This window comes from Lactuca saligna, chromosome 4 (genome assembly GCF_052625555.1).
Source record: "Lactuca saligna cultivar CGN05327 chromosome 4, ASM5262555v1, whole genome shotgun sequence".
NCBI lineage: Eukaryota > Viridiplantae > Streptophyta > Magnoliopsida > Asterales > Asteraceae > Lactuca > Lactuca saligna.
The window spans coordinates 240925112-240947747 of NC_136420.1; the positions used below are offsets into that span (position 1 = coordinate 240925112).

The 22636-nt window shown below is 33.9% G+C and overlaps 2 protein-coding genes across 3 annotated transcripts; one reads left to right on the forward strand and one right to left on the reverse strand.

Moving 5' to 3' along the window:
- The first annotated feature begins 750 nt into the window (after positions 1 to 750).
- LOC145043427 (chlorophyll a-b binding protein CP26, chloroplastic-like) lies at positions 751 to 2349 on the forward strand. Its single transcript, XM_078992074.1, has 6 exons — positions 751 to 1029; positions 1126 to 1210; positions 1299 to 1349; positions 1548 to 1668; positions 1765 to 1899; positions 2003 to 2349. The coding sequence occupies exons 1-6, from the start codon at positions 819 to 821 to the stop codon at positions 2261 to 2263; spliced, it is 864 nt and encodes a 287-aa protein (XP_078848200.1). The 5' UTR covers positions 751 to 818; the 3' UTR covers positions 2264 to 2349.
- A 279-nt stretch (positions 2350 to 2628) lies between these two features.
- LOC145043426 (tetratricopeptide repeat (TPR)-containing protein) lies at positions 2629 to 13234 on the reverse strand. Of its 2 annotated transcripts, none has more exons than XM_078992073.1 (19): positions 13039 to 13234; positions 11405 to 11744; positions 11149 to 11248; positions 10879 to 10986; positions 10265 to 10446; positions 9970 to 10165; positions 9641 to 9898; positions 9298 to 9444; positions 8809 to 8887; positions 8436 to 8549; positions 8177 to 8361; positions 7425 to 7543; positions 7201 to 7324; positions 6991 to 7056; positions 6363 to 6489; positions 6040 to 6154; positions 5568 to 5752; positions 5338 to 5450; positions 2629 to 3113 (listed from the first exon to the last, which is right to left on the reverse strand). In XM_078992073.1, the coding sequence occupies exons 2-19, from the start codon at positions 11737 to 11739 to the stop codon at positions 2847 to 2849; spliced, it is 2820 nt and encodes a 939-aa protein (XP_078848199.1). In that variant the 5' UTR covers positions 11740 to 11744; positions 13039 to 13234; the 3' UTR covers positions 2629 to 2846. The 2 variants fall into 2 exon arrangements, with proteins under 2 accessions (XP_078848199.1, XP_078848198.1); XM_078992072.1 differs by lacking the exon at positions 13039 to 13234 and adding an exon at positions 12498 to 12687.
- Between the last annotated feature and the right edge of the window lie 9402 nt (positions 13235 to 22636).

The window sequence follows — 22636 nt, forward strand, 5'->3', positions numbered from 1 at the left end:
ATAATATTTCGTATTGTCACGGGTTAACTAATCCAATATGTTTAATATCATTTTGTAATGTTTTCTTCCCTCTTACATAGAGGGTATTTGTAATTTTATTATTAAGTATGACTATTTTCATAATTTTGTGAAGAAGAGGATCAATTACGTAATTTTTCTATTAGGCGGAAATCAATCATTTCTATAATTTTCCTATCACTATAGGGATCATTTCTATAAATTGTAAGGACCAGTAAAAATAATTCCAAAGCAGAGAATGTTTATATAAATTACTCCGAAATTAGGTATTTTGGAAATGTTGGTCAGTTAAAAAAAATAATAATAATAATAATAATAATAGATAGATAGATAGTTGAATCCCCCAATTTTGGGTGGCCATTTTTGTGATTAGATGATTAGTTAGGGTTCTTAGAAAATGTCATGAAGTAGGAATGTATAAATTAGATATTATATTTTATTAAATATTAGTAATATGTATATACAAGAAAATGAAATAGGAATGTATAAATTAGAATGAAAACAATTGACATGTTATCCGGCATTTTCTGATCCACAAGTTCAAAAAGTTCCGTAGCTAATGCAGGGCCATCATCATGCATGCAGATGCAGTATATTCAAATATCGTAATCCGCCACGTCATCGAGATAATCCTATATGATAGCAGCATCAGATTTCATTTCCCTCCTCCAACCAATCAGAGACATCCTACGTGGCAAGTCCACATCCACGAGAAGTTCCATTTAGCAAGGACCTCTCCCTTGTCATCAATTCTCATCGCAGACAAACAAAAACAGCTAAAGGTTTAATTTCCGGCAAGAATGGCTTCTATGGCAGCAGCGTCCTCCCTGGGTGTGTCGGAAATTCTTGGAAACCAGCTCAAGTTTTCCGGTACATCCAAGACGGCTCCTTCGGCTTCTAGTCCTGCAGCCAGCTTTAAGACCGTCGCCCTTTTCCAAAAGAAGAAACCTGCACCCAAGGCTAAGCCCGCCCCCGTCACCCCGGCTTCCGACGAGCTTGCCAAGTGGTACGGTAAGTATTAATTATACATAATAATATATCACTACTACTACTACTACTACTACTATGCATCCATCCTCATGAAATACTTATCTGAAATAATTACAGGTCCTGAGAGAAGAATATTCTTGCCCGAAGGTCTTTTGGACCGGTCGGAAATCCCAGAGTACCTCAATGGGGAAGTCGCCGGAGAGTAAGTCAATTACCTAATTACACACTACCATCTACATTCACAAGTAAGTCAATTACCTAATGACTTTTTTTCATCATCTCATATGCAGTTATGGTTATGATCCTTTTGGACTTGGCAAGAAACCAGAAGACTTTGCCAAGTAAGTTCCCACTGATCAATTACTCAAGATAATAGATTATAGTTTATGGAGTCAACTCGATTGGGGAAAATCGATTATGATCAACCAACTGTCAACTGAGTTTGGTTTTCTGTATATATTTCTGTGTACACACACACACATTGACACAGTCATTGCTGTCTCTAAGTTAATTACAACAAGTAATGATATGGTATGCAGATACCAAGCGTTCGAGCTTATTCATGCACGATGGGCTATGCTGGGTGCCGCGGGTTGCATCATTCCCGAGGCCTTCAACAAGTATGGTGCCAACTGTGGCCCTGAAGCTGTCTGGTTCAAGGTTCGTATCACATATCATATATATCATGCTGAAATAACTAATTAATTAAAGACTAAAACTTTAACGAGTTTAGTTTATTTGGGTATATGGATGCAGACGGGTGCTCTACTACTTGATGGGAACACATTGAATTACTTTGGGAAGAACATCCCCATTAACCTCGTCCTGGCTGTCGTTGCAGAGGTTGTTCTTGTTGGTGGTGCTGAATACTACAGAATCACCAACGGCTTGGTATGAATCATATATAGAATTAATAAATAACCAACTGTTTCAGAATATTGTATTCCTTCCGTGATTAATTAATTTTGGGAGGTTTTAATTTATTTATGTACAGGATTTTGAGGACAAGCTACACCCTGGTGGCCCATTTGACCCATTGGGATTGGCTAATGATCCAGACCAGTTTGCATTGTTGAAGGTGAAAGAGATCAAGAATGGTAGACTAGCAATGTTCTCCATGTTTGCGTTCTTCATCCAAGCGTATGTGACTGGACAGGGCCCTGTTGAAAACCTAGCTTCTCACTTGAGCGATCCCTTTGGAAACAACATTCTAACTGTTATTTCTGGAAACATTGAACGAACCCCAACCCTGTAAACCCCAAATTTCAGCTCTTCATCATCACAATCAAATGCCACTCATGTAATCTATACTTTTTGATTTTATGACAAGGTGTTTGATCATATGTTATGTTGGGTTAACATATTTTCATTCGTTTACATTTATTATTTCCTATTACAACATTTGAAACATTCACCCAATTACAGCAATGTCATTCAATTATGACAATTTTCATTGCTAAAATTGATGGATGTTTCTTAGCATGTCAAAAAAAAAATGAAAAAGTACAATTTTCAAAATTGATTGATTTTTCAAAGTGCAATGCCTTAGTAAACAAAAAGAAATGTAGAAACACACAGTGCAACTTGTTTTGTCATATGCCTCGAGTAAGCAAACAAACAAGCAACTGAAGTATTTTTCCATGTATTAAGGTGTTATGTGCGTACTTTTCTAACAAAGCCAGAGCCAACACAAGTTGCATACACTTTCCTGTTAATATAACCACTTATCCTAGGTGTTAATAAAGTCTTGGGATAAAAGCCAACAAATAGCAAAAAACTCTAGGGTAGTAAGTAAGCTGAAAAAGTAATATACATTACATATATACACAGGTCCTAAGTTAAAGAGTACAGTGGTCTTTAAGCAGCTGTCTGGCAAGATCCATGGCCCCACTATTTTTATAAATGAGGTGCAAATTATAAGCTGCTTCTCTTTTAAGGTCACAGTATCCGGGTTTTAAGTCATGTGTGGGTTGTAGACCATCATTGGGGAGCTTTGGAATTGGGTGATCTTTTTGATGAATTGTAAGCACCTTCTCATAGCATGTAGCCGCAAGTGAAATAAGACCAACATGGTGATAGGCTCGTGCTAGGTTGTATAAAGCTTCCTGTAATACAAAAAACATTTCCAAAAGCCACTTCAGTTATGGTTTTAGATGCAAGAAATAACAACCTACTTCCATTGATTTGTTTACTCTTATTTCTTCCTATTAAGGCATTGCACTTTGAAAAAGCAACCCAATTATACAAAGTATAATGTCATAATATGAAGAATTATGAAAGTACGATGCTTTGATTGGGTACATTTTTCAAAATAAACTGTAAGTACAATGCCATAATAGAAAGAAATGGCTGTAAGGTGTAATAATATACAAATGATTGCTATTCCTTGCATTTAACTCTAAATTCAGTTATATGGTCATTGCATCTCATTTCTCACTCATCTTATGCCACTAGTTTACTTTACAACCAAAAATCTACTGTTTAGGATAAACTGTCCTTGATGAGCAATTATATAATAAATGTGGTATCTGATTCTTTTTATAAGAGAAAATCTTGTTTTCCTGGCTTTCCCTATTAAGACATTCATTCCACAATAAGTCAGTGAGAAGCATCCCTATATAGCCTACCGGATTAAGTCATCAAGTCAAACAAAAAAAAAAAAAAAAAAAAAAAAAAAAAAACACTAAGGTTGCGTTTAGTTACGGAAAAACAATTTTCATTTTTTATTTTTTGTTTTCCCTTTTCGATTTTCGTTTTCCGTTTTTATTTTTCATTGAAAAATTTAGAAAACGCGTTTAGTTAAACTTATTCATTTTTCATTTTCAGTTTTAAAAAATTAGAAAACGTGTTTAGATGTGTATTTTTCTATCGGATTTCATTTTTAAAAAACGGTAGCGGTGGTAAGGAGTGGGTGGTGGTGGTGACGGTAGCGGGTCGGCGGCGGTAGTGGTGATGACAGGCGATGGTGGTGGCAGCGACAATTATGTCAGTGGTGGTGATGGTGGCGGCAACGGTGGTGGTGGTGGTGGTGATGGTAGGTCGGTGATTGTCGTGGTGGTGTTGGGTGGTGGGGGTGCGAGTGTGTGTTTGTGGGGGTAGGTGTAGGTTTGTGTGTGTGTGGGTGTGTGTGTCTGTAAGGGTGGGAGTGGGGGTAGGTGTGGGTTAGTGTGTGGATGTGTGTGTAGGTGGGTATGTATGTGCGTGTGTGTTTGTGGGTTGGTGTGTGTGTGTGTATGGGTGGGTGTGGGTATGTATGTGTGGGTGTTTGTGGGTGTGTGTGTGGATGGGTATGTATGTGTGTGTGTGTGTGTGTGTGTGTGTGTGGGGGGGGGGGGGGGGGGGGGGGGGGTTGGTGTGTGTGTGTGTGTGTGTGGGTATGTATGTGTATGTGTGTGTGCGGGTAGGTGGGTGTGTGTGTGTGTGTGTGTGTGTTTGTAGGTGGGTGTATGTGTGGGTGGGTATGTATGTGTATGTGTGTGGGTGGGTGTGTGGGTGTGTGTGTGGGTGGGTGGGTGGGTATATATGTGTGTGTTTGTGGGTGGGTATGTATGTGTATGTGTGTGGGTTTGTGTGTGTGTGTGTGTGTGCGCGGGTCGATGTGTCCGTGTGTGTGTGTGGGCATGTATGTATGTGGGTGGGTGTGTGTGGGTGAATATGTATGTGTGTGTGGGTTGGTGTGTGTGTGTGAGTGGGTATGTATGTATGTATGTATGTATGTGTGTGTTTGTGGGTTGGTGTGCGTGTGCGGGTGTGTGTGTGGGGGATGTTAAGGTGAGGGTAGGTAGAGGTGGATGGGGTGGAGTGGGTGTGTGTTTATAGAAAAATTTTGGAATTAGAAAAATATGGAAAACAATGATTATCAGTTTTCCAAAATTTTCCAACTTCTTTGTAATTTTAGAAAACGGAAAATTTTCATTTTCCGTGAAAAATAGACGAACTAAGCGTGTTTTCAAAATTCTCATTTTTCTTGGAAAATTTTTCCGGAAAACGGTCCATTTTTCCGCAACTAAACGCACCCTAAGTTGCTTTCTGTTTTAGCATAGTTTGTAAACAAGTATAATGGCCACACAAGTCTAGACTTTATTCTATTCTATTAAATATATCATTTCCATGTTTCAACTCATATTTGACTCAAATAGGAGATAACGGTATTTGCATGATATTTTCTATTTTTCTTATACAATATTTGTATGTTCCCTATGATGTTGTGAAAGATTGTTTTTGTATTTCTTGACAACAGGAATGCCACAAGAAATATACTCAAATAAAAAACAACATAACGAATAAAATGTAACATTTTATAATGAAATGAAGGAGAATGATGAAGACCTGGCTGTTATCAGAAAGGCGAAGATTGTTGTAGAGAAAAGCCAAGCCTTGCAAGACACATTGATGCTTGTTATGAAGTCGCAATCCAAGGGCTAGATTGATTAGGGCAGTTCCTTTAAGATTAAAAAAAAAATACCAAGTGAAACAAGAGCAATTCATTAATTATGCTATATAGAAATTAAAAACAAATATAATATATGCTATTGAGAGAAAAGAAAAGAAATACATACCAGCACAAAGATTTAGCAAAGCATTCTCTGGCATCAATCTATATGCTTTCAGGTAATATCTTGCAGCTACTTGATGCTGGCTATGCATTGTAAATACATGTCCTTTTATTAAAAGTGCTGGCACACAATCTTCATGTTTCGCAAGCTTTTCAAGCAAAAATTTATTATGCTTATCCAGCCTCGATCTGTGTGTGATTAAAAGAACGTAAACATTATTTTCAATTCAGCGTATTTATCCACAACAAGGACTTGATCCTGTAAATAATGTAAGGCAAGCTATCTTTTTAACTTAATGCAGAAAGAACAACTTAGTAGACAAAGTAAAGGAATAAGTCGTAATCTTTTACAAATCTGCCCCTGGTGTGCAGATATTTTTAAGCGTCATTAATCAAATAATGGGAAAATAAAAAGAAACAAGATGTGATGATGTAAAAATATGCATATATGATGATAAAGTAAGTATGTAGTATACCTTAACATAATTTTATAGTAGATGTTCCAGGCTGCAAAGCTATAAGGGTTTTGGGTAATGATGTATCGGGCACAATCCCATCCATTCGTGGGACCATCAATATTATACGCTATCTCTGTAGGAATTTAAAAAAATAAATAAATAAATAAATAATCATATAGCATCTTACTTTCATTGTACTTTGAAATATCTAGCAGTGTCATCTACCATCATAGCTTTTCAAAGTACAATGTCCTAATAAGGAGATTTTCTGAAAACCCAATGCTAGAAATGTATGTAGGTAGGATGTTTGGTAGTGTCATGTGATATTTATTAAGACTTACGTGCTCCAAGTGAACGAAGCTCCTCTTGTTTGTCTGTTGTTAGAGTGTTTTGTGCCAATTTAAGGGTTGAAGTGATAATTTCAAGTGCTTCCCAATATCTTTGCACTGATACTAATGCTCTGCACAGCTACAAATAAAAGCATGTATCATCATCCATCATTAATGGCATTTAATCTGGAAAGATTCTAATTCTACAGGTAGGTGTAGGACTGTAGGTTACCCACTTACAGTGATTAAACATTTATATTTCTAACTTATTAAAAACTCTGCTTTTCCTGGTTTTGTGCACAGACATACATTTCTAACTTTCAAAGTTATAATCATTTCTTTGATAAAAAGCGCATTGGGTTTTTTCTGCATGTTACCCTAAATTTTATACAGATGTAAATGGCTAAATTAAATAAAATGGTGGTACTTCATAATTGCATTGTGCTTTTCTATATTTATCCTTATGCAATAACCCAACTCACAATAGCAACTGGAAATCATCAACTATATACATTATCCTCAACAATATACATGAACATTATCCACCTTTCTTAACATTGAGAAATATAATTATATAAGAATTCATGTTTCCATTATATGAACATAAACATAATTACAGGTTTCCACAAGAAGCACTTACATCTACAATGAGCCTATGATGTTCTTCATCCTTTAAGAGATGAGGCAGGGGAGGTTCTCTATATACCTGCCACATGACATGACACAATTTAATGATTTATTACATAAGAATAATAGATCAAGATTTTCAATTATAATACGCTACAACAAACTTGAAATGTAAAGAAAATAATATATAATACTCATTTATCCGTTTAACATGCATACTTACAGGAGAATCATCATCTGATTCGTCACTATGCCACTCAACTCCAGCAGCCAATGCTGCAGCTCGCCTTTCTTCTCTTTCTGCTGCTTTTTTCCTCAGCAACTTCTTTGCTCTAGAAGCTTTCGACCTGTTCACCATTAATTATTCCAAGCAATGCATGCAAAAAATAAAATCACTCTTTAATAATAATAACAATAATCTATAAAGAACGGATATGCAAGACTTACAGATCTGAAGAAGAAGCAATAGGGCGGAATCCTTGAAATAAATTGTCAGGTTGATGTTCATCTAATACCTCAGCTCTTTTATGCAGCTCACTTTTTGGTAGCTTTTTCTTTGGTCTAACCTAATAAATCAAATATCTATCAAAACATATGAAATATGCATCTTTAACGTAAAGTGAAATGCTTGGATGTTTCAGTTTCTCTAAATATCCTGAATGGAAAGTCATACAGTGCACATATGAACTTTTTTGGAAAAAAGTGAGCATAAAAAATTAATCTAGAAGACAAGTGTAAAGGAAAATCAACCAAAATGTAAATACAATTTTCAATGTACCAAGGATATAAAATGCTTTATTTCATGTAAGGGGGTGATAAATACTCCTTAATAACAAAACAAATATGAGTAGTAAATAAACATACAAAGTAATTATAATACATACTTCTGCAGTTTGAGGAGAATGAAACACATATGTTTTGGAGTCATATGGATTACATTTCAAGTTCAAAACAATATATAAAGTTTACACTTCACACTATATTTCTTATAAAACTTAATGTAAAATTTCATTTTATAGAAAGTTTAAAATAATTCACATGAATGAATTTAAAGCTGAAAAGTAAACCATTGTCTTAAATTCCACCTAGAAAGGCAAATAGCACTTGATTAAGTAAGAATATTTTTTTATGATCGATAGTAGAAAAGTAATAAATGATTACTCAACACTATGTGTTAAAAAGAGGTTGCGCAAAATCACCTTTCGTTGAATAGTTTCAAGAAACAATGTTTCACGAACCAATGGAAATATTGCATCAATAAATGCTTCGGTCAAACCTTTGGATTTATAAATATAACAAAGCTTTAACTTTATATTTTTGTCAGTCCACCAAGGTTTCATCACCCCAACCCCATCGGCATCAGAGGTTCCATCAACTCTTGATTCTGAAAATGTAAACAATTAGATAAGAACAAATTGAGTATTATTTATTAACTCCTTAAAATAAAATCTAGCAAACCTGAATCAGAAGGTGGAGAAAGTACAGAAATGGCTTCATCTTCCTTATCTACTAATAACAAAACTGACACTAGTTCCAACCTAGCATCAATGTTGTCTTCATGTTCATGTAGAGCTGTCAAGAAAATACAATTACCAATAAATATTTTACTCTGAGATATCAACGCTTCAATCAAATGTGAAACAAAAAGTTCATTTAGAAAAAGATTCATAAAGCTTTCCAGTAGCTTCACAACATAAAAAAAGTATTTCTTTTTCAGACTGAATGTGAGTAAACAATAATTTTAAGTTTTTATCTACTCATATAAACTGAAGAACATGTTTTGATATTCAGAACTCACTACTATAGATGATGAATCTGAATCATGTGGTACCTTTGTAGAAGTAGTCAATTGCTTGTGTTCTTGAACTTAAGAAGGAGTAACAACGCCCGATGTTAAAATAAAGTAGTCCCTTTACCCAATTCAATACAAAAAATCACATAAATTAGAAATCAACAAGACTCTAGGCTTAAATAAAATATTCCCTTCTCCCACATGGAGCATTGAGCATTGAGCATTCCCTTTCCATACTAGAAAAGGTCCAGATTCAAAAACATATAAAGTTATCCATGACATTAGACTTCATCTGCTATACCAGGAAGGAGTGCACAGACAAGCTTTTTAGAGATATTTCCAATGATGGGCATGGGCATGGGCATGGGCATGGGCATGGGGAGGGTATTTACGTCTTTTGCATAGACGAGAGTCTTGCTACACCTTTTAAAAAGTGCAATTTTTGTCCCAGTCCGATACACCAAACACAATCAGCATGAGGGTATTTACGTCTTTTGCACAGACAAGAAATCAAGGTTATTTACTTACTTTATTGACACCATCATTCCCTTCTAACATCAGGTAGTACTTCAATGCGGATTCATGGTGCTTTGCAATCATTAATGAGTCAGCAGCTTCAATAATTAAGTGAGAATAATCATTTACAGTCTCATGTGTGAACACACCGAAGAAAGCCTACAAACATTTGACAAAAAAAAAAAAGAGAAAGAGGGGTTAGTTTCAAAGAGCACAGTCAAGGGATAAATATAAGAAATAGTAATGTTCTTTCCACAAAAAATTCTATTATAGCAAGCATTACACTTGCATTTCTTCTTATTACAATCCATGAAATATAAAGGAATCCTTTTTTTTTTTTTGAAAAAAAAAATACCTGTGCTTTTTCCATGTTTCCAAGATGAACATGGCATATCCCTGCTTGAACCAACAGCTCAACAGGTAAGTCTTTACCAGCAGAATAATTCTGTCGTGCATACTCAATATGGTGAAGAGCTTTCTCATGTGCATTTCCCAACATATGCATTGAAGCTAATAAATGAACCACACTCAGATCAGCATCTTTTGGGTTCTTTCTCAAATACTCTTCAAGAATGCAGACAATGCGTTCATGCTGACTACATCTTTGGTACATCTGAAAATACCAAAACAGTTAATTCATTCCCATTCCAATAATATATATAGATTTGTAAATCCAAACCAAACCATTGCTGCTGTCTTCAATGCTTCAACATTTTTAGGACGAAGTTGCCAGATTTGCTCATATGATTCAGCAGCCTTCTGATAGTTTCTAAGCTCAACATGAACTGAGGCACGGTGATATCTAAGACTCACATCTTCCGGATCTGCCCTTATTGCTCGGTCAAGACAATACCAGGCTTGTTTACGGTTCCCTAGTTCCCTGCATTTTATCACGCCTCATTTTTATATTCTTCTTTTCAGTAGAAAAATGCATCTAAGAATATATATACACATTTAAGTATGTTGGAAGAAAACTCACAAAGACCAAGTGACGAGTAGCTTCCAGAGAGATGCATCCTTGGGTGTCAAATGTACAGCAATCATATAAAAGTTAACGGATCTCATTTTATCCCCAATGGCATTATATATAAGACCAAGTGTATGGTATGAATCAGGCAGATTCGGTGAAACACGAATGATTTCCCTCAGTATAGGTATGGCCTAACATCATTTCATTACCAACAACAAAATGAGCACAAAAAATATAAACACAACCAAGAGAATGGAAGCATGAAATAACAAATGATAAGAAAACGTTTCCCAAGTTTTGATGTTTTTTTTTGTTTGAAAGAGAATCTGTCACACGTTTGGTTGGCAGAAGATGAAATGAGATCCAACTACAAAATTTGATGATAATAAGAAGAAACCAGCATACTAAAACGTTAAAAATATGGCTTAGATTGCGTATAGCCATATATCAGTCATTTTGTAGAAATGAGGTAGGATTGGAACTGAAATAACATTAATTTATGGAATCACTGGTGGGATTTAGTGAAATCAAATGGAACTGAATTCCAATTCCTGAGGAATCCAAACACCCTCAAAAGGTAAGGTATATACAAGGAAACCAAAGGTAATACTATAACATTGTACCTCCTCATATTGCCCATGTGCATACAAGAGTGTAGCATCACCTAATTTTCGTGTAATTTCTGGACTAACTTTTCTCTTTGATCCCTTCCTCCTACCTCTTTTCTTAATCTGCCAGAATTCATATTCGTCAAAAATCACAAGTTGACATAATAATACAGGTAGCAACAAGAGACTAACTAATGAATGTTGCAACTATACATTCATTAAAAAAGAAAAAAAAATAGTAATAGTAGGACTAGGAATCAACCCTGAAAAGAAAGTCTAGCATACCTTTCTTTTTCTTCTCATTCCATATGTCATTTCCGCCAATAATTCTTCAAAGTTTGCACCAGGGAAATCCTCTTGTCTCAACTTCTTTTCTGGTGGCATTCTGGCACAATGCACAAAATTTCTAAATGTTAGATAGTATCATATCAATTATCAATATAAGCTTGTGCTTAATCCACAAGGTTGCATAAAGAAGGCCCAGTTCATGAGATGGAAACATATGACATGGAAAGTGATACAAAAAAATAATAATAATTACCCTTCATGGTTGTAACTGAGGTTTGCTTTACGCTTTTTAGCAGCCAAGGCTTCATACTCATTCTCCATGCGTTCCAAACACTCATAAGGCTCAACTCCAAAAGCATCCACCTCTGTGAGAGCCAAGGGATCTATATCCCCTTCAAATCTTAATGTATATGGCTCCTCTGAATCTTCATCATCATCATCATCATCATCATCATCTTCTTCTTCTTCAGCATTACTGTCTTCTGCTTGATTCATGTCTATATCCTCTATTGCAGTAAACTCAGAGGCCAATTCAACGGTCTCTTTCTGATTATTTAACCCATCATCTCTTATTTCTTCTTCCCCCATTTGACCTAAATTAAGTAATTGTCCATGAAGAGGAAAATAAAACAAGTGTCTGATTTCACTATGCATAACAGAAGAATGTCTAGAAGATAATTAAAAAAAATAGTGTCTAAATTATACATAATCTTGACTTAATTTTAATTAAACGAGCCTACAACGTGTTTGATCGCAGAACTGAAATTGTATCTCAACTGATTGGGTAACGATTTAAAAAGCGATCATTAACGTGGTTGTGGTTGTGGTATGCATCTATGAATAGCTGCGCAAAGTGGTTTAAATTTTTAAGATCTGAATTTTTAACATGCTGTTTGGTTGGAACCTCTGAATTACTGTGATGAATGATAAAAATGACCAGTATACCCTTCTATATTATTTTTTGCTGAATCAACTTCTTGAATAACTACAAAAAAAAAAATATAAATACCATACAAAATCCAAATTAAACACAAAATCCAAATAAAACATTAATATTTTCAAATCGACAAAAACATGTCTCCAAATCAAACAGTTTAACCTACAAATTCAAATTCAACAAAGAAACATATAAGCTTATCATATTTATTTTTGGTGCTTAAACTCATGACATAGTATTGCTCAAACATAAAGTGAAACATTCATTCACTTGCTTTCAGTGAAGATATATATACTAAACAGTTATTCTCGATTTATCTTTAGTAAAAAAAGATATAGCTATCAAAAACATGAAAACTACAATAACTCAATTGCTATTAATTCAACAAAAATGTCTCTAGAGTACATACCATTCAGAGTCTTCCAAAGATTAACAAACAAGAAGATAATATGTATCTCGACATGTCAATACTTATGTTGTACACCCTCCCATACTTCTTCTCCCAAACAATCTTTAACAGGTAAGGTTATAAGTTGTGTTGAATAACCTAAACTCTCAATTCACCATTATCCATGTACATACAATGAACAATTCACTAGAAAGATCTTACAAAATGCAATATACAAACCATAGCAAAAGGGAAATTGAGAAGTGTTGATGTGAGGACGCAATTGCTCTTGACATATACAGAACTTGATTAATTATGAAAAAATTGTAAAAATTAGTGAGAAAGACAACGATAACATATGATTCAACATGAAGACAACATCATCAGATTTTCAAACGATTCCCTAATTTCAGGGGAATAAAAGGAAACCTTGCTTTGATTTTAGGGAGAAAAAAAAAAGCAAATGATGCTCTGATCTTCAAATTTTAGAGGAAACAACTATGATAATTGATTTTCAAGCATTAAACTCGAATTACATAGCAAGAGAAAAAAAAGACTTTACCTGCAAAAGTTGTCAGAGGCGAAAGAGGTGACGGAGGCGAAGGCGAAGCCGACAGCGCCAGTGGCGTTGCAGGTCGGAAGGAGGCAACAGGTCGGAGTTGGAAGAGAAAGGGGCCGAAGAGAGAAGTGGCGTTGAAGAGAAAGGCGTGCGTATGAGAAAAGAAAAAGCGAAGTTTTATCCGGGGCACAATTGTTTCTTTTTATTTTTGACACGGGTTTATGTCTGATTTTTTAAGAGGTTTTTAAGAGGGCATTTGTGCAATTAAGAGGTATTTTCTAAGCGGCTACCAAACACCTCAAATCTAAATTTTTAAAAGTTTGCCTATTAATTTTTCAATTAACAGTTAAACACACAGGACCTAAATATATGGGTGCTGATATTTCTAAGATACTTTTTGATACATCCACGGAATTACAAGGAAAATGACAACTATGCCCTTTAGAATGTAATTAATTGTTTAAAAAGGTTAATCAACCGTCTCTCAATACTCGGAGACCGCTTATTAAAAAAAGGAAACAATTCTTTTATCAAATCTCTCAATCTTCCATCCAAATTGAAAAACACGAGAAAGCTCCCAATCTCTATTATCAGCCACGGGGTGTAGAAGAGGTGATAGTATCCTCTTGAGATCTACTCATCGCTTTATGAGGTTGCAAACAATCGCCGTTTACAACCCTTTGTTTATGCTTGTGTATGCCGTCGTCGTCTATATTACGCCGCTTCATGAGACTGCAACAGTAGCCGGAGAAATTTTTTCAGGTGGTGCAATATACATTCATAGAGGAACAAAAGGAAGGAAAGAAAATGCGCCTAAACAGATCGTCGGAGAAATTCTTTCCTTTTCGCTCGCAACAATTTCTTAGTGTTGGCTAAAGGAAAAATAATCATATAATTCATCACCATAATATGAATTTCTTCGAGTTTATGATGGTTTTCTTTTTATTGTATCTTCGATTTGATGTAATTTGCAACAGATTTGAATTTGAATCCGAGCAGAGGGAAAATGCACTGCTCATGTTTTGCACTTGTATCAGTCTCACAAGTGTAGGCCTCGTGCTTACTGCTTACCATCACCGTTCCATACGTCGGCAATAACCAGTTCCCCCTCATCGTTTTCAGCCCATCGGTGTAAGTTTTCTTTCCCTCTTCGGCTCTTCCTAACTATCTTCCTTTTTCTGTACGGACAATCTGAAATGAGAAATTGGAACAGCGGAGGGTATTCAATGAGAATGATGGTGGCGGAATCAGCAAGTTGAGTAGAGTTGGAAGGAATTGCAAGCTAAAGATTGTCGTAAAAAAGAATCAGAAATTTGGGGTGGATTGTAGTGAAGATTGCAACGTTGGAGAAAGACCAGCATAGACGTATTATACTTTAATTGTTTTGATACAAATTATCCCCTTCCTTTGAATAATTAATTATATTCTAAATACATATTAGGGGCATAATTGTCATTTTCATTTAAAATTAAGTGGATGTATCAAAAAGATCCGTGGAAGTATCACCTCCCTAAATATATAGCCTCGTGTCACGGGATGCTTCAATCACCGTGTGCCACTTAGTATTTTCTCCGACTAAGTCAGGCTAACTTCGACGAGCTAGATGTATTAATGAACTTAGGAAGCAAGAGTTACGACAAGGGACACTTCAATAAAGCTTCTATTATATAATTCAACTTCTTTACAAGGCAACTTCTTGATGGTTTTGACAAATGAGTCCTCCCCCCCTATTTATAGGAACCTTACACCTCCTTAAATGGAAGTTTCTAGGTCTTGATCATTCATGACTAATCTAGACTCTTCCTATTATATACATGGATTTTACAAGACTTTAGAATATTGTAAACTTGTATATGATGCTCTAGAAATCTCTAAGTCTTCCCGACATTATCCAAATCGTTCTTGTATGATATAGCGTGTTCTAGATCCTTCCAAAGTCTTCTGGGTCGTTCTAATTTCTTCTAGTGCCTTCATCATTTATTCCGGATCGTTCTCCTTAATTCCATGGACATCTATAATATTCTAGCACCTTCCAGGGTCTCGTAGAGCATTCTTGATTTCTCCGGAGATTTCTCGAGTATACTTGATCGTTCCAGAGTTCTCTAGACGATTGTAGAATTTTCCAGAAACTTGGTCCGTGACACCCTCCCCCACTTAAACCCTTGACGTCCTCGTCAAGTCTTCTATACATATGTCTTGATCTTGTCACGGGGCTACTTTGTGTCTTTTCGTTTTCTCCAAAGTATCTCTTCGAGCAAGGCGTGCTTTTATTTCTCGATGTACTTTGATTCCTATTTCTTCTCTCATCCTCGTAAAACCTTGAGTAACTCTTCATGTAGGATATGGATCCCTGTTCCTTCGAACGTGCCTCGCTTATTCGAACTTCCCGTTTTGGCTTCATATTCTTCTTGATTATATTGTTCTTGTCATAACACAACTTCATAGTTGAAAGGGATCGAGCTTTTGTCTTTCTTCTTTCCAAGGGAATTATATGGATAGTTGATCCCTTGGTTATACGCAGGGTGTTGTCTCTTTCGAACGACCAAGGACATACCATATCCAGGAAATCCATTCCTAGTACCATGCGATAGTCGTCCATCGGAACCACTATCAAGTCGATGGTCCCTTCCCATTCTGCGATCTTCATGGGTATTCCACGAGAAACTCCGAGGATCGGATTAGATGGAGAGTTGACAACCTTCAACCGACCTAACTCCTTTGTATAATGAATACCCAACTTCCTTGCTTCTTCCTCTGCGATGAAACTATGGGTTGCTCCAGAATCTACTAGCGCATTAGTGTTCCTTGCATTCACTTTAACTTCGACGAACATGAGACTCCCTCTTTTATCTTCTTCCTTCTTAGAAGATTTTATCTCATCTTTTGATATTGAGTTCAAGGATCTCGACAACGAACTGATCGACGGTATCCTTCCATTCAAGGATCTCACCGACGTTAATCTCTGTCCTTGTAAGCTTGTTCTCTAGGCTTGCCAAGGCATCTATCGATTGGTCCCTCTTCCTGGACTTTCTTCCTTTCTCCTCGACGACAGGGGGCACGCTTGCGACTTCACTACTTCCTGCTTCCGTAGTCATGATCTCTTGCTTGTACGAACTCCGGCTCTGATACCACGTGTCACGGGATGCTTCAATCACTGTGTGCCACTTAGTATTTTCTCCGACTAAGTCAGGCTAACTTCGACGAGCTAGATGTACTAACGAACTTAGGAAGCAAGAGTTACGACAAGGGACACTTCAATAAAGCTTCTATTATATAACTCAACTTCTTTACAAGGCAACTTCTTGATGGTTTTGACAAATGAGTCCTCCCCCCTATTTATAGGAACCTTACACCTCCTAAAATGGAAGTTTCTAGGTCCCGATCATTCATGACTAATCTAGACTCTTCCTATTATATACATGGATTTTACAAGACTTTAGAATATTGTAAACTTGTATATGATGCTCTAGAAATCTCTAAGTCTTCCCGACATTATCCAAATCGTTCTTGTATGATCTAGCATGTTCTAGATCCTTCCAAAGTCTTTTGGGTCGTTCTAATTTCTTCTAGTGCCTTCATCATTTATTCCGGATCGTTCTCCTTAATTCCATGGACATCTATAATATTCTAGCACCTTCCAGGGTCTCGTAGAGCATTTTTGATTTCTCCGGAGATTTCTCGAGTATACTTGATCGTTCCAGAGTTCTCTAGACGATTGTAGAATTTTCCAGAAACTTGGTCCGTGACACTCTTCATCTAAAAATGCGTACAAGTTGGGTAGAGTTTTTAAAATATGATGTTCTAATAAGGAAAAAAAATGAAAGTTGAAAACATATAACCACAGTAATAAAGTAACAAACAAATGCAAATAACGGTCTACATATTAGATTGAAAACTTAAAATTCAAAAAATTCATATACATCTCTTTTTTCTGATCAAAAACCATAGTTAATTTGTTTTTTTGAGGAAAGCATAACCTTTTAAGTGGACGTGGGTAGTACTTGATTAAGCCTACTCTAAAAAAATGCCAAGATATATGATATAAACATTTGAGAGAGAAAGAGGAAAGAACATCAGTATCTTTACTGAAAACTAAGAAAAACAAGGTCATAATACATACATATAGGACTGCTTTTTAAAAATTTGAGATAAGGGAAGAGAAGACCTAAAGTTAGCATCTAAGTCCCAAGAATCATTAGGATAAAAAATAATAATAATAAATAAAATAAAAAAGACCTGATGAATTTAACGGAAGCACGTTGCTATTATACGAAGCCACAAAAACCCAAAAAGAGATGATGCTTTTAAACCAACCCCGATAGTTTGATTAACTGATTTTTATTTTTATCTTCTTTTTGTTTGACATATTTGAAATTGAGAAAAGATTTAACCAAAATTTATTTTCTCAGTTACCTAATATCTATCACAAATTGTGTAGTAGTAATCATCTGGGAATGGCTAAATTTGATTTAATAGTAGGTAATAGATACAAGTTTGGAAGGTAACAAAATATGAATGGTTCATTCTATTCCATCCAACCAAACAAACCTTAATTTTGTAAACCTTTATTGCCAATACAGCATGTTCATAGACCTTTGCTATCTTTTGGTCCAAAAGCTTTTGTTCAACTCAGAACTCATCCAACTAATGTTAGCAAAGTAATTGTATCAATAAACTTTGCAATTTTATGTTAAATTTTCATTCATGCTCTTTTTTTCTTGCAATTTTAGAAACTTAGGTCAAGTTCTTAATTGATCCACCATTTTGAGAATGAAGGATCTGTATGGTACTTAAAGTACTTCATGGCTTAAGAATCAAAGGTAGCCACCTGCTTCACTGGTTTTACCTCAACAAATTGGACCCATGGAGAATTTAACACTGGTCTTTGTTAAGTTATTTTAGTTAACAGATTATATAAAATTCTTATACCTGAAATGATAAACCATATGTCATAAATTTTCTGAATTATGAAAAAAAGAAAATACTTATTGAAGTCACATGAATTTCTATGGGTCTTTTATCAAATAGATGAATAAATCTACAAACGGATATGTTGCTTTCTATAGTTGTTCCATTTAGTTTACATAAAATTATTTGTGGAGCATTTATTCGGGTGTTTTTATATGGGTAGGCAACAAACTAGAATAATCATCCTAGATAACAAAAATATTGACAGATTTTGATATTTTTGGCATTGGTTACAACCTGAAGAAAGAAACAAAGGGGTGACCGTAAATCTAAGAACAAATAACCCATATATTTACAGAGACAACCAATAAAAGAAGAGAACTTTAACCTAAACCAAATTAGGACTCGTCTTGTTCATCACCTCCAGTCCAAAAAAAAGGTAAATTAAATGAGAACCCAATAAAAATACAAGATCAAATCGGAATTATCTTATGGGGAAAACCATGAATGAACATGTTTCCTTCAGGCAAGCATCAAAAACCAAAACTATGGCAAGAAGTTAGGTCATGGGGGCGGTCCCAGAATCTTCCCCAAACGATAATCAAAATTGCATAATAAGCATAAGAGAGCTTACTGGATGTGAAATAGCCGCCTGAAATTAAGGAGTCACCGGATGTCGGGCACACTTCGAAGGTGAACGGAGAAGGCAGCGCAGGTTCATTGCAATTTTGATACCTGAACAAGTAAAAAAATATCGGTTTGATATTGGAATAAGTAAAAAAAATATTGGTTTGATATTGGAACAAGTAAAAAAAAATATCGGTTTGATATTGGAACAAGTAAAAAAATATCAGTGAAATAAGAAGTTTTTAATAAGAAAAAAAATTGTTTGATACCGGAACAAGTAAAAAAAATATCGATTTGATATTGGAATAAGTAAAAAAAATATTGGTTTGATATTGGAACAAGTAAAAAAAAATATCGGTTTGATATTGGAACAAGTAAAAAAATATCAGTGAAATAAGAAGTTTTTAATAAGAAAAAAAATTGTTTGATACCGGAACAAGTAAAAAAAATATCGATTTGATATTGGAATAAGTAATAAAAAAAAGTATTTTAAAATTGTTGGTGACCTCTAATAAATTAAAAAGTGATAAGTACCTACCGTTTACTTATTAAAAACTCCTTATTTCATCAAATAAGTTATAAATAAAAAAGTCACAAATCTTTTTAAATAACCTTTGCCAAACACCCTCGTAGTGTTGGGGAGCTGGAGAGGATAGGGTAGTGATCGACGATATATATAAAGTGATGGTGGGGTAGTGATCGACGATATATATAAAGTGATGGTGGTGAGAGTTTGTTCGATTTTAACTGTGAAAAACAAAAGGTTTGGGAATTGGTATTGAGTTTTAAAATAACTTATTCACTTATTCATTTTTTTTAAATAAGTTTAAAAAAGTATTTGGTAAATGTAAAAAAATAGTTTTTATTTTTATTTTTAATGAGTTTTTAAGAAGACAAATTTTTTATTTTTTGGAATATTTTATGATACTATTTTATTTTTGTTTTTAATGAGTTTTTAAGAAGTCGTATTTTTTATTTTTTGGAATATTTTATGATTATTTAAGATAAAATGACTAAAGTTAAAGACATGGTGTCTTAAATTGGCGCTAACATTTGGTGTCACATAGGCACTACTAAGGGTGGAAAATGGGTTGTGTAGTGTCAAGTTCGTATCGAGTTGAGAATGATAGATCCGGACACAACACATGTAATAAACATGTTGAAAAACATAATACGAACACGACCCTGTCGAACGTGCAACCCAGCAAAACCCATGAACTCAAAAATTGGTGGAAAGAATATGAACTTAAACCAACTTAGCACTCACAAATTAAGTATGTACCGAGATGGAAAAGAGAGTTTTCTGTAGCTCAACAAAATTAGGCAATAAGGAATTCATTCCCCATTATGATGAAAGATGGAAACCAAAGCTTGTAGTTTTTTAGGAAAACGTTATTATATCCAATCAACTATTGTTATTTACCTGATTTGGTCACTAAATTATTTTTTGCACATTAGGTCATTAAAGTTACAAGTTAATTGTCAGTTAATTCATTTTCATTAATTTTAGACGGCTTCCTAGTTACTACTGAGCTTATGTAGAAGTGTGACGTGTCGAGGAAGCTTATATGGTAATGGGTCATGTCGTTGGTCATCCACCATTTCTTTTATATCTTTTTTTAAATTAAATATAACTTTAAAAAACATCACACCCCTACCTCTACCCCATATCTTCACCCCCCCCCCCCCCACTCCTCTCTTTTGTTATATTGGACAATTCATTGGTAAAATCTATATCTACCTATCTATCTATATCTATCTATCTATCTATCTATATCTATATCTATATATCTTATAAAGCTAGCATTTTTCCTTGAACCTCATGCATTTGAAACCCTCATGCATTTTTCCTTTCACCACATTCATTTAAAACTCTCATGACTTTTTAATTTCTTTATAATAATTATTATAAGTTGGTTAATAAGGTTAAATAAAGATCAAACCTAAAGTGTAATCACATATAGACTAAATTTCAATATTAAAATAACATCTTTACTTCTACTTATAAAGTTATGTTATTAAACTTTTAACATATTATACTTAATTTATTAACTTTAATATATTGTTGGATGTAAACCATTATCATTTTAAAGATACAAGTTTGGAATAATTTGTATAAAATACTTAAATTATTAATTTAAATATAACATTATAGGGTCAACTTAAGTATAATTTTTAGTTTAACTTAAACAACCTAAAAAAATATTTTGTAAATAGTTAAAAATGATGAATTGTAGTGTCTTTCTAATAATGATTATAAGTTGATTAATAAGGTTAAATAAATATATCAAACATAAAGTGTAATCATAACTAAACTAAATTTCAATTTTAAAATAATATATTTACTTCTACTTATAAAGTTATGTCTTTAACTTTTAAGATATTATAGTTAATTTATTATATTTAAAATGTTGTTTTATGTAAACCATTATCAATTTAAACCTACAACTTTTGAACAATTTTGACAAAATACTTAAATTGTTAATTTAAATATAACATTACAGTATCAACTTAAATATAAATTTCAGTTCCACTTAAAAAATCAAATAATATTTTCTAAATAGTTAAAAGTGATAAATTGTAGTGATAAATGCAAAAACTAAATTGTAATCTCAATTTAAATAAAATATTTTCTAAAGATATTTTTTATAATCGTTAAAAGTTTTCAAATAAGCAGCTTAAAATAACTGACAATAACAATAGTTAAAAATAACTCTATATAAATGATTATATTGTTACCTTTACAATCAAAAAACAATATTTGATGTTTTAAATAATTATAATGATAGAAATTAATACATTAAGCAAATAAAGTTTAAAAAATTAATTAAAAATAACAACTTTAAATAGCATTAAACCATATATTATATTCAATTTTATTCATGTGTAACTCATAGGTAGAAGTCATTTAAACGATTGAGATTGTGCAGTTATAATAGATGTATATATTATCATATAGTTCAAAATATATATTATATGAAATTTAACAACAATGTTATTCTTATATGTAAAAAAACATATATTTGTAATGACTTCAACTATATAGGTGTTTTTGCGCAACGTGCGGGCATTCGCCTAGTATATTATAATATAAGCATTTTTCTAAGCACCACATTGATTTGAAACTCATTTGTCTTTTCATATTCTCAAATGACTATATTTCTAAGCACCACATTGATTTGAAACTTCTTTGTCTTTTCATGTTCTCGAATGACTTTTCGAATATCTTCTAAGTAATTGATTTAGCATTAGACATCAAACATTCTATATAAACTCTTACATATAAGAGGGATGTCATAAGAAAATGGAAAGAAAAAAAAGTTTAATAGGCACAATTCTTTTAGAACGTAATAACAGTGATGAAGTGTATAAACGATCTCTACAAATTAAGGTTATGGATGAATATATCATTTTTACTCATAATTTGATCGTGTTATATTTTTTTCCAGCAGTAATTTGCAATTTGAGTTGCTGTTTGCAATTTTCGAAGTTACATGTGAGAATATCATCATTAACCTATTTGTTTTTATATCTTCGTTTTTGTTATGAATATTTCAATATGCTTTGTTTTTTCTTAGATTTTTATTTCCTTTTATATTTGCATTTGTATATGTATAAAATGTTGTTTGAACCACATATTTGTAATTGATTAAAGCAATACATGTTAAGTATATTGATATGCTCCATAATTGGTGTGACAACCATCAATTTCTGGTCAAGTCAAAGTCAAACAAAGTCAACAAGTCAAACCGGTCAACTCAATTAACCCTTGGGTATTAGTGTTTACATCGTGTTTACTATTGTACAACACGTTATCTTTATGCAAAGTATTACTTTGAGTCTTCACGTGTTCAGAAAATCTAAACCCTAATCAGTGTAACTGATGGAACAACTCAATAAAACATTAATACATACCATTCGGGGGCATATAACGCTCATAATAAGGCAAAACGGGATTTACAAACCTCGCATTTCGAAGTTAAACACTCACAAAAGTCGCAAATAAAGTCTCTCTAAATCTCTTTCGCTCTATCTCTTTCACTCCCAAATTTCTTCCAAATCTCTC